The sequence below is a fragment of the Acomys russatus genome, chromosome 5 (genome assembly GCF_903995435.1).
Source record: "Acomys russatus chromosome 5, mAcoRus1.1, whole genome shotgun sequence".
Classification (NCBI taxonomy): Eukaryota; Metazoa; Chordata; class Mammalia; order Rodentia; family Muridae; genus Acomys; species Acomys russatus.
The window spans coordinates 75652580-75665116 of NC_067141.1; the positions used below are offsets into that span (position 1 = coordinate 75652580).

The 12537-nt window shown below is 52.1% G+C and overlaps 1 protein-coding gene across 1 annotated transcript in view; it reads left to right on the top strand.

Annotated features, from left to right (window-relative positions):
* The first annotated feature begins 1161 nt into the window (after positions 1–1161).
* Positions 1162–12537, top strand: part of Vwa2 (von Willebrand factor A domain containing 2) — a 31758-nt gene continuing 20382 nt past the window's right edge. Inside the window, 3 exon segments of the mRNA XM_051146969.1 lie at positions 1162–1213; positions 5694–5768; positions 8167–8300. Coding sequence (XP_051002926.1) covers positions 1162–1213; positions 5694–5768; positions 8167–8300 — 261 coding nt within the window.

The window sequence follows — 12537 nt, forward strand, 5'->3', positions numbered from 1 at the left end:
AGTAAATAACCTTTTCTTCCCCAAGTTTATCACATCAAGAGAAAGCAAACTAGGACATGTAGCTCAGACACAATCTCAGTAACTGGAGAGAGGTGTCCAGACTTGCTGGGGGGATTCTGAAAATGACCTGTTCAATTCCAGCCTTCGCCTTGTTCACTTCTGGAGCAGGGAGTTGCTTTAAAAGGGACCAGATGGTCTGCTGAGACCGGGACCCTTTGCCAGGAAACCTCTCTGAAAAGCCATGGAGGGCCTTGCTTGGGTTTAAGGCAGGAGTGCTATCTGGAAATACATCAGATGACTGCTGAAAATGAGAGTGTTTGGGGGAGACTTGTCTTCTCAAGGCTACAGTAACCATGCCCCCGCTGTCCTGTTCCTGGGTGTCCATCATGCCCCCCTCACTATCCTGTTCCTGAGTATCCATCATGCCCCCCTCCCCACTGTCCTGTTCTTGGGGTGGCCGTCATGCACCCCACTGTCCTGTTCCTGAGCGTCCATCATGCCCCCCGCCGTGCTGTCCTGTTCCTCGGCGTCCGTCATGCCCCCCATCCTGCTGTCCTGTTCCTGGGCGTCCGTCATGCCCTCTCCCCGCCCGATGTCCTGTTCCTGGGTGTCCGTCATGCCCGCCCCCCACTGTCCTGTTCCTGAGAGTCTGTCATGTACCCCGTTGTCCTGTTCCTGGGTGTCTGTCATGGCCCCTGCCATGCTGTCCTGTTCCTGGGTGTCTGTCATGCCCCCCCTCACTATCCTGTTCCCGAGTATCCATCATGCCCCCCTCCCCACTGTCCTGTTCTTGGGGTGGCCGTCATGCACCCCACTGTCCTGTTCCTGAGCGTCCATCATGCCCCCCGCCGTGCTGTCCTGTTCCTCGGCGTCCGTCATGCCCCCCATCCTGCTGTCCTGTTCCTGGGCGTCTGTCATGCCCTCTCCCCACCCGATGTCCTGTTCCTGGGTGTCCGTCATGCCCGCCCCCCACTGTCCTGTTCCTGAGAGTCTGTCATGTACCCCGTTGTCCTGTTCCTGGGTGTCTGTCATGGCCCCTGCCGTGCTGTCCTGTTCCTGGGCGTCCGTCATGCCCCCTGCCCCGCTGTCCTGTTCCTGGGTGTCTGTCGAGCACAGGACTCCAGACTGATGCCCGCTTTCTTCCGCTATAGGTCTAACAGGATGCCTCCATCTCCGCTCCTGCCCGCCATCTGCGTTCTCCTGGTCTCCAGAGGTAAGGTGCCTTGTGGTGGGCTGAAAATTCTGAGGGTTTGGTTTCCTTCTAATCCCACTGGATTAAGCCTCATCTTTGTGTGTGTGTGTGGAGAGGAGGAAGTGTGCACTCGCCCGTGTGAGTGCGTGCTAAAGACCGAGGCTGCTGTCAAGTGTCTTCACTCTGTCACCCTGCACTTCGGTCTTTGAGGCGAGGTCTTCGGCTGAACCCATAGCTCACCCTCTCCAACAGGCAGGCCGGCCAGTGCACCCCTGGGGTTGTCCTGTGTCCCCCAGCAGTGCTGGAGTGACAGGTACACACCACTGCTCCCAGCTTCTGTGTGGGTGCCGGGGATCCGAGCTCAGGTCTCTGTGCTGGCGCAGCAAGCGCGTCACCCACGCAGTCACCTACTCGGTTGGCCCTGATTTTAGCTTTTATAGTCTCTCGCTTCTGCATCTCCATTCTGTGGCAGCCTCCCTGGCCGAGGGCCCCCCCCCCCAATCTTCTGTTTGTTCTTCTCCAGTTGCCTCCCAGCGATGCGCTTGGGTTCACCTGGTGCCCTACCTGATGCCATTCTCCACATAGTGGCCTTACAGTGTACAAATCTAATCACACCTGGCTGCTGCTTGGCCTCTACCTAAAGCTTCTAAGTGACTCTCTGCTTCTCTTAAGAGGTCTTGACTCAACCTGAGAGTCCTTTGTGGTGAGTCCCCTCCTGCATAGCATCCTTACTTTCTCTCCCTCACAAAGGTTCTGAATCCTGTTGGCCGCTCTGCCCAGACCACCTGCCTCACATCCTGCCACTGACCCGAGTAAACTCCTACCCACCCCTTAGTGCCCAGCATGGCTCCTCTGGGCTGCCAGATTATACCATTTACCTACTCTTCTTCCCACCTAGAGGCTGTGCCCTGTCGTAGCAGGTTTGAGTTTACTCCTGTGACTTTTTGACAGCCAATGGCTTCCACAGGGAAGGACTCTAGACTGGTGACTCATCAGTGTGTAATCTCTGTGCTTCCAAGTGGGCATTGTGCCCTGGAAGGTGGAAACACAGGATCCGATTGGATCCCTTAATCTCCCGCTTTGCCTCTAAGTTCTAGTCTCTTTGAAGGATGAACAGAGACAGTAGGAGGGCCCAGCGGTCTGCAGACAGTCATCCCAGAAATAAGAACAAGTGCACTGATGCCTCGGCTGTGCAGGCCCCACTTGGGGTGCTCTTCTGTAAAACTGAGGTATCAGACTGAAGCCTCTAAGCTGTGCTCTCTCTCCTAGACTGCATTTCAGAGAGCAAACGTTTGCTGTCTGCTTAGTCAACTTGAGTCCCCTCCTGCCTGTCCCCCAAGAACAGATGGCTGGAAATAGGGGTCTTTTCATCCCATCTCCAAGCCGATGAGGTGCAGTCTCACTTGCTGTCCTCATGGCCTGGCTTGGCCTGCACTGGACCACGCTAAGGCGCAAGGTTCCTTGCCAGTATCTCCAGGCTGAATTCAGCTCCATCATACAATGGTGCTTCCCCTCTGTGGTCCTGTCCCACCTGCCACATGCTTGATCTGTCAACACTGTACAGATGAAGCCCTGGGACCCAAAGAGGCCGTGCCGCTAACCTAAGGGGACACAGATTTGGCAGTGTGGCTGGAGCAGGACAGCCAGGCCTCCTGACAGGCTCTATGATTATGGGTCCTCTCTGTCTAAGCCTGGGCTTTCCAATCTGCAAGTGTGGTTACTGTAGGCTCAATTTTCTTGACCAATATTTTATTAACAACTTAGTGACTGAGCCTATGTCACTTATAACCCGACTAACTAAAACAATAGAAAATGAGGATTAACAGACACAATAACAAAACCTTAAGGATATCAGTTCTGAGGAGCAATTCTCCAGGTGTGAGCCACAGGATTTCTTTTTCTGGAACCTGGGGTAACCAGAACCCAGAACCTCAGCAGGAGCCAGAGCCCCAAAGCCTTCCCTCGAGCGTTCTCTCTAGGAGCATCTTGAAGTGCAGCGATGAACAGGCAAGTCTATCCCAGGTCTCCAAAAAGCCCCTATCTCCAGTTCTGGCTCATTTATATATCTCCTCCCAGAGTCTGTTCACGAGATCTTTTCAGCTGGCAACAATTAAGCTCCTGCACAAAGTGGTTGCTCTTCTAGTGCATTAACCTCACCTGTTCTCTCACAAGACCATTTTAATTCCACACTTGGAATCCTAAAAACAGGTTTATCTCTCCTTCAGTTTACGCCCACGCTTTTCAGTATTGTAGCCCCGGAGCCTTGGCTGGAGGTCTTTAAAAGAGGCAGCCAGCTTGGTTAGAAGCCGCTAAAGCAAACTGCCCAGCATATTCTGTAGCGTCAAACAGTGGCTTGTGACTGAGAATGTCACACAGACTGAAGATGGGCACGCCAATCCTGGCTAGCTCTAACTCTTCAGCTCCTGATGCCGAGGGCCAGAGTGACCCTAATGAGGCAGTTAACAGGTGGCTTCTGGCCCTGGATCTCCCCGCGTCCTGTCTCAGGGGGGTGGGTCCGGGGCTTCTACTAAGGCTTTGGAGGTGAACAGGACATCTGCGTTTGCAGGGTGGCTGTGCAGAGTTGTCTGTCAACAACCCACAGACTTATATCAGGAAACTTCAGTGTCTCCGGAATGCAGATGGAGAGCGGGGCCCCATGAGCCTGGAAGACTGGCACGACCCCGTGCTCAAGAGTCTCAAGTGAGCTGAGATCCCCATGCAATTATGGGATGGGCTATAGCAGTCCTCAAGAGCTGGCAGGCCTCGGTGGTCTCCAGTGCAGCGGTGCAGAATGCCTGTCCCAGAGCCAGTACCCCATAGTGTGGGTCTGTGGAGCTCAGTGCTGGGCCAGCAGGGTGGTGGGAAGCAGGGACTGTGTGCTGACCCTTAGAGGAAGGGAAAACAGATTGCAGAGAAGTGTCCACTGGAGCCTAGTGTAGGGGAGGAGCCAGGCAGGTGGAGGGCCCAGCCTAGCAGGCTGACCAGGAACATCTGGGCTGCTGTTACTCCCAAGCCCAGCATGTTCTTTGAGGGTCTGTCTTGCGATCAGTCTCCTGGCAGTTGCAAACGTTGTGGCTCCAAGCTGCCGTGCCATGGGATTGCTCCTTCCCCACTTTGTCCCCTCCTAGCAGCCCCTCACAGTCCTCCTTCACCTGCCCTGAGTGGTCACTTGCTTCAGGGTGCTTTGCCACTGCTTATACCACATGGACCCGGCGACTCCATGCTGACTCCTGGACCCAGATGCCCGTGCTCTGAAGTTGCCATGAGACACCAGCTTTCCAAAATAGCTTCCTGGTGCCAAACTCCACACCCCCCCCCCCGCCCCTGCCTTGTTCTCAGGCCTAGTCACCATTCAGCAATCCTGAGGTGCCTATGGCACGTTACCCCACCTTCAAAGTTTGTTTCTTATTTTTATTTAAATCTGGGGTGCCGGAAATTGGCCTCGCAGCCTGTGACTGGCACCCAAGCTTTCTACTGCTTAGCTACACCCTCAGCCCTAAAGTCTTTATAAATTATCCCTCATTGCTCACAAACCATTATAATTTAACCAAATATCAAAAAACATGAAAAACTTATCAGTGAATGCGCCACCCTCAAACATTTTCACTCTTGATCATAGTAACTATGTTCGTAAATATGTGAACATTTCCCACATGTTTCTCTCTACTTGTTATCTGCCTTAGCCCTTCTCTGACACAAAGAACGCCGAAGGAGAGGGTCTTAGCCCAATTTTCCTCCCACTACGACAGTTTCCCCCTCTGGTTTATTTTCAGTTACAGTGCTACAGTGTCAAAGGATATAATCATTTTTATGATTCTTAATTCACTTGGCCAAATTGTTTTCTAGAAAGCTTTTTATCAATTTATAGTGTCACCATTTTGGAGAAAATTTCTAATTGAATCCTTTCTCAATTATGTTTAAATTTTAAGTTTAGTCATGTAAGCTTGCACACTTATGCATTCCGGTACTCCCGCTTTGAACATTCTCCCTGGTGCTTGTCTGTGGATTTGTCTCCTCTATGAATCTTATGTTTTATGACAGTGATGTTTTACCCAGCAGCAAATTAAGGACCTTGCAAGAGCATGCCTGGATACACAGCAAAAGCTGTACCCAGAGGGACACTGTTGTGACCAAGGACAGAAATCCTCAGGACCACAGTTTCTCCATAGCCATCTGAGATTAAACAACAACAGCAGCTCCCCCCACAGGACACACAAATATAAATAACAAAGTTACTTCATAGAAGTGGAGAGGTTTTTAGTGCTGTGTTGTGATACGTGGGGCTAAGGGGTGGGAGCTGAGCCCTAAACCCAGGGCATCGCACGTGGTCACGTGTGCTCTACCACTAAGCCACTGGCATCGCCCGTGGTCATGTGTGCTCCACCACTGAGCCACACTTCCACCTTCTGCTTTGTTCCCTGTTCATTTAGATCACATGTGTAAGGTAAAGACACCTCCCAGCCTAGCATGTCATGACTGAGTCTGGTGTTTTCTCTCCCAGTGTCCCCGTCCATCTCTCTTCAGGAAATCCATGTGACCAAGGAGACCATTGGGAAGATCGCAGTGGCCAGCAAACGTAAGTTCGGTTTTCCTCCTCCTCCAAACACATGACTATCCAGACCTCCGTGCTGTGGACCCAGGGAAGCTGTGCTCCCTCAGGGAAGCCGGTGCACCCAAGGAAGCCATGCTCCCTCAGGGAAGCTGTACTCCCACAGGAAAACCATGCTCATGCAGGGAAACCGTGCTCCCACAGGGAAGCCCATGTATCCAGGGAAGCCATGTTCCTGCAGGGAAGCCCGTGTACCCAGGGAAGCCGTGCTCCCGCAGGGAAGCTGGTGCACCCAGGGAAGCTGTGCTCCCTCAGGGAAGCTGGTGCACCCAGGGAAGCCGTGCTCCCGCAGGGAAGCCGTGCTCCCGCAGGGAAGCTGGTGCACCCAGGGAAGCTGTGCTCCCTCAGGGAAGCTGGTGCACCCAGGGAAGCCGTGCTCCCGCAGGGAGCTTCCCCATTCAGTTCTTTCCATAACATCTACTGAGTCACTCTCCTTGATTACAATAAGCAGCAACAACAAAAACAACCTCTTTGTTACTGAACTTTAAGTTAAATTTTTATTGCCTTTATTTATTATTTGTGTGTGTGTGTGTGCGCGCGCGCATTTATGTGTATGAGTGCATGCGGCGTGACGTACATGTCGAGGACACCAGAGGGACAGGTCCTCTTCTACCATGTGGGTTCTGGAATCGACCTTGGGTCGGCAAGCCTGAAGCTAAGTGACTTGTCTCTGAACCCTCACAGCAGCCCCTTTGTTGCTGAGTTTCTTAGCCTATGTCAGGGTGTTCTGTCATCTGACTGCCACCTACCAAGCCTCCTGTCTTCCACTCTCCTGGGTGGGGGGACTCAGGACTCATTGCCAGGGCCACCACTTCCTGGTACTGTTAGTGGATCACGCTGTTCTGCTTCCCTTATCTGTCCCCTGAGTGAAAGCACAAATCTAGGCTGGTTTGTGGCTCAGTACGTACAGTGCACATTTGGATCATCTGTTCCCACAAATGAAGCTTCATGTGGCAGGCTGCTGTGACCCCAGCACAAGGCAGTGGTCACGGGAGAATCTTGTAGGCTCTCGGGTCAACCCATAAACTCTGAATTCAGTGAGTGACACTGTGTCAAAAGGTAAAGTAGAATGTGATAGATGCTTGTCACCAGCCTCTGTACTGCACAGACACATACACAGGTGTGCACAGCTGCATATACACACACACTTGCACACACCCACGTATACACCTATATACACCACACACCTGCATACAACCACATGTACATATACCTGCACATACCCACACTTGCACACCCATATATACCCCCACACACCTGCATATACCCACATGTACACACCTCTATACACCACATACACACCTGCATACACCCACATGTACACACACCTGCACATATCCACACGTACATACCTATATACACCCCACACACACCTGCATACACCCACATGTACACACACCTGCATACAACCCACACACATGCCTGTATCTGCCCACATGCACACCTGCATATACTCACATGTACATACACCTGCATACACCCACATGTACACACACACAAGTACAAACAAACCTCTTTAGGATTAGAGTTGACAGCTATAAAAGTACAGACTCTTTGAGGTGGTAGAAAATGTTCTTCGATCAAGTGTGGTATTGTGGATTCTGTCAGTGCATACACTATAGTGTTAAACATAACTTAAATGGTGAGTTGTAAGGTACAGGAAGTCTCAAGAAGTTAAAAAAAAAAAAGATAGCTGAGGAGCTGGAAGGATTACGTAGATGGATGTGTCGGGTGCGTCTTGTGTGGCTAGCTTTATGTCAACTTGACAAAAGCGGTGGTCATCTGCTTGGAGGAGGGGGCTCAACTGAGAAAACGCCCCCATAAGATCTGGCTGTAGGCAAGCCTGAGCGCATTTTCTTAATTAGTGATTTGAGAGGACCCAGCCCACTGTAGGTGGTGCCACCTCTGGGCTGGTGGTCCTGTATTGTATAGGAAAGCAGGGTGAGCAAGCAAGCCAGTAAGCAGCACCCTCCATGGCCTCTGCATCCATTCCTGTCTTTAGGTCCTGCCCTTCCTGCCTTCAGGGATGCACTGTGATGTCAGCTGTTCCCTCCCCAGCTTGCTTTTGGTCATGATGTTTCGTTACAGCTGTAAAAACCCCAGTGAAGACACACGTTAGACTGTGTGCTGACATAGGAGAAAGCCTTAGCCAGTGCTGCCACTGAACCGGTGGGCCGCTCACCTCACATGTCAGGGTACACAACTAAGATAGTGACCCTCAGAGGCTCAGACCATGACCAGCCAGAGGACCCTCTTTACAGGACTCACGTAGTATGGCTGAAGAAGTGTTCCCAAGCAGGCCCTTGTGTCACAGTCTAAACATGGAAGCACCTAGGGTAACCCCTCCATCTGCCCCTGTTCCCAGTGATGTGGTGCTCGGCAGCGGTTGACGTCCTCTTCCTGTTAGATGGCTCTCACAGCATCGGGAAAGGAAGCTTCGAGAGATCCAAGCACTTTGCCATCACCATCTGTGACGCTCTGGATGTCAGGCCCGGGAGGGTGAGTGCAAACACGTCTCATCTGGTGTCTTGGGTTCAAGTGACATAATCTTCAAGTGGAAGAAGGAATCAGTTGTCTGTGGGATGTAGGGGACTCAGGGACAAATTGAGATATGGTGGGATGGATGCTGGGATCTCAGGGGTCAGCCAAGGCAGTTAAGTGTCCCCCTTCTTCCTCCTCAGTTGTGATTGGTTAGCTTCCTCACAGCGAGGTCCTTCGGCATTGTCCTCCCAGCTAGTCCCCTCATGGGGATAGGATACATCTCTTTCCTTGTGCAGGTCTCCTAGGAGGGCACCAAGTCAACAGCCTTAAGCCACAGGATGATCCAGATTCGGGCGGGATTGGGAAAGGCATGGATTTAGCTTCCAACTGTAAAGAGCTAATCGGGCCTAAAGAAGCTTCAGTCCTTCCGAACGCTCTGTGGGCGGTCAGTTGTTGAGGTGCATCTAAGGCCGTGGAAGTCTTCACCCCTGGCTGCTTGGAAGGCAGAGTGTACACTGAGCAGACCAGGATCTTAGGTGGAGCACAGCTCTGTCCTCTCTGGTCACCTGATGTCTGTGGAATCCAGAGAGCACCTCCGTGTCTCTCCCTTCTGGCCTCAAGTGTCGCAGACAGCCCAGGGGGTCACTGTGGCTCTTATTTCGAGTAGTGAACACAGCCCTCAGAAAGAGAACCACCGAAGGCTCTCAGCTTTCCCAATGCAGCAGACTCCAACATTGTGGCTGTTTTCACTCCCCAGCTGAGCGGAAACACTGGAGGCTTGCTGACATGCTCCCTGGGCAAGCCTTTAAGAGCTGAGCTTTCCCATGCGTGCACCAGGGATGCAGGAATGTCAAGTGTTTCTACTTCCCTGAGACACTCCAGCTTACCCGACACAGAAGCAGAGGCTTGGGTTCTCCGATCTAACAAAACACTCCTAAATACTCCCCGTGTGTTGACGGTAATTGCTAACAGTGCTACTTGTCACCATGAAAGATGTCAGGCAATCTGAACGTGCACGCGGGCACGCGCGCGCGCGCGCGCGCGCGCACACACACACACACACAGTCTGGATTTTGAACCATGTAAATCCGCCCAAAAATGAAATAAAAGGAAGAAACCCATAATTATTTGAATTAGAGACCAGTCACAGGCTGAGAAAGGAAGTGGCTTTCCAAGGCAACATTCCTGGGGGATTTAGGGACAAGCAAGGCTTGTAATGAGTGCCAGCTTGTCTGGAGAAGGGGTGCCATTTGCAAATGTGAGCACATAGCCCTGGAGTGCACTGCGGGCCACTGGGCCTGGTCTCTGACACGCCGGAGCTGTCACTCGCTGAATCTGGACAGGAGCAGCCCAGGGTTCTGACCATGGTGTCAGCCTGGCACCAGCCTGCACGGGCCGAGGCAGAGACCTGGTGGGTCCCCACCTTCCTCCAGACAAGGCCCTGCTTTAAAAATAATCCCACCGCTAGTTAGTCCTAGAGGAAGTGGCATAAGGGACAAACAGCACTGACCTTGGCATTAGCCTAGCGTGTCCTGAGTGAGCGACCTGCAGACCCTGAGGGTGGCAAGTTGGGAGAGAAAAGAATATGACATATACAGTCTTTAAGTCCTCTTTGCATTTACTCTGTGTGTGTGTGTGTGTGTGTGTGTGCACGCGCGCGTGCGCGCGCACACATACATGTGGCCAGAAAACAGCTACTGGGAGTCAGCTTTCTCCTTCCACCTGGGGATCCCGGGGATGAAAGAAACTTGGGCTGTCAGGCTCAGCAGCAAGCATTGTTACCCTCTGAGCCAGCTCACTGATGCTTACAGTGTTCTGCAGAGGAGACGTAAAATGATGGCTGAGAGTCATCAGCAGTCTCAGACAGGGGTAAGTAGGAGAGCTGGGGCACTTGGCTCTTAGTCCAGGATGTGCCCTGCAAGCCCATCTGCCTCTCCCCGGGGTCAGCCCCTGGGCTAGGGTGATGGAATGACACCAAACCCTGCTATCAGTAGCCAATTGACAGCCAGCAGTGAGGCAGGCTGTGGCAGTGCAGGAGACATGGAATGGGGTAGGAAAGACAAGCCAACCAATCTCTGTGCGGACCCTGTAGGAGCCCATCACAGCAGCTCAAGGGATGTGAGCATCTGCACGTTGATTATTTCCATGTCCTTGTGAGCAGAAGGGAGGAAAGGTTTGTTGTGGCTCACGGTTTCAGGGGGCTCTTAGCGCATCATGGTGGGGGAATCCTGGCTGTGAACGTGGCCGCGTCTCCGCTAGTGAAAACACAAGGCAGCGAGGCTCGCTCTTTACGTGGTACAGAGCATGGAGGAGAGAGAGCAGGCAGGAACGGGGGCTGGGTGGGCTGTGCAAAGGCCTGCCTGTATGATCCAGCTTCCACCAGCCAGGCCCCTCCTTGTAGACTCTGCAGCCTTCAACCAGCACCACAGGCTGAGGACTGAGTAATTGTCACGTGAGCCTGTAGAACTGTATGGACTGTAGGGCAGTGCGTGTAGCAGAGAGCCGGGGTAGCAAGTGGCCTGAGAGCTTCTATACATGAGGGACCTATTCGTGTGAAAGACTGCGTGCAAGTCATGAATGCCTGGGGAGAGCAAGGCGGGTTTAGCCTAAGAGAGCAGGGCCTGGGGAGGCGGTTCGGAGGCTAGATCAGTGCTTGCTTCTGGAGCAGGAGGACATGAGTTCTGCCCCCCAAACCCACATGAAAAGCCGTATGTGGCGTTGCACTTGTAATCCCAGTACCGAGGAGGAGAAGTAGGCAGACCCCTGGGGCCCAGTGGCCAGCCACTCGAGCCTCATGAGTGAGCCCCAGATCCCAGTTAGAGACCCTTTTTCAAAACACAGAGATGAAACAACAGCCAGACAGCCAGGGTTGGCCTCCAGGCCCCCCCCCCCCCCCGTTCTTTCACACACATGAATACACAAGTATACACATGCATACAAAACCCTGGAGGACCGGGAAAAAATGGTGTCTACGTGAGTGAGCAAGCCAGACTAGCACAGACCACTGGCATTCCGCAGAAAGGCTTTGCTGGGTGGAGCTTATGCAGCTTCCGGTTTTCTGTCTTCTGTTTGCTGGAAGACATTTCCAAGTAGCTTCAGGTTGAGAGTGTTTATGGATTGCCTGCTGTTGAGGAAGTGTTTGAAGTCTCCCACTAAACACGTACAAACTGAGACACTCAACTTCCTGCTTTAACAGCCCATGACGTGGGTGCGGAAAGAAACCTGGGTGGGTTTGCGTCTGTGTACAGTAAACTGAAGATAAAAGGTGACAATTTCCCCCCAAACCACCAATTAAACAAAATGCCTTAACTACTGACTGGGGCTGTTTCCTGTGCGTTTTTATTTGACGCTGTGCCCTTCCTGGTTAACCGAACCAAGTGCATGCAGCTGCTCGACTCCAGAGAATTCCTCCCACCTGTTTGAGCAGATAATTCCTTACATGGCTCAGCAAAAAGGGGGGATCTGCACCCATACATTCCCCATTCACCAGGAATCCACCCACCCCTACCTCTACCCCCACTGATTGATCACCTGTCCCCCACATGTTAGCTTACTAGATCAATGGCCCTCCCTGTTCTGCGGAGATGCACCTGGCAGATCCACTTCTGCAGACTCAGGCCACACAAAGATGTGGCTCATCCCCTCCTCTTCCACAGAAGTTAGCATTTGTGTACACATGGCTCTGTGTCTCCTGTCTTTTTCTATCGTATTATCTTGGAAATCTCATCATATCTCTCTCTCTCTCTCTCTCTCTCTCTCTCTCTCTCTCTCTCTCTCTCTCTCTCTCTCTCTCTGTGTGTGTGTGTGTGTGTGTGTGTGTGTGTACATAGATATTACAGGTAATTAGCCTCCCATGAGGATTTACCGGGACTAATTAGCCAGCCGTATTGATGCATTGTTGCTATTACAAATAGGCTGTCATCTTATGAATGCCTCACTTCTCGTGCGTGGAAGAGTATCGTAGGATAATCTCCAGCTGCCCTACTCGTCCTTAGCTGTTAATACATCCTGGCACTCTGCCCTCCGAAGGTGTGGTGCCAGTTCACATACCTACCCACTCTTTGCAGATGCTGCATTTTTTTTTTTTAAAAAAAACTAAGCTGATGGGAAAATGATATTGTTTCCCTAAAGCCAAACATCCTGCCATTAAAGAGCCATTTGTTTTTCCTTTCTTTGATCTTCGGTTATGTGTGTGGCCCATTTTCTGCTGGATTGTTGTCCTTTTACATGCGGAGACACTAACGTTTGCCTCCAT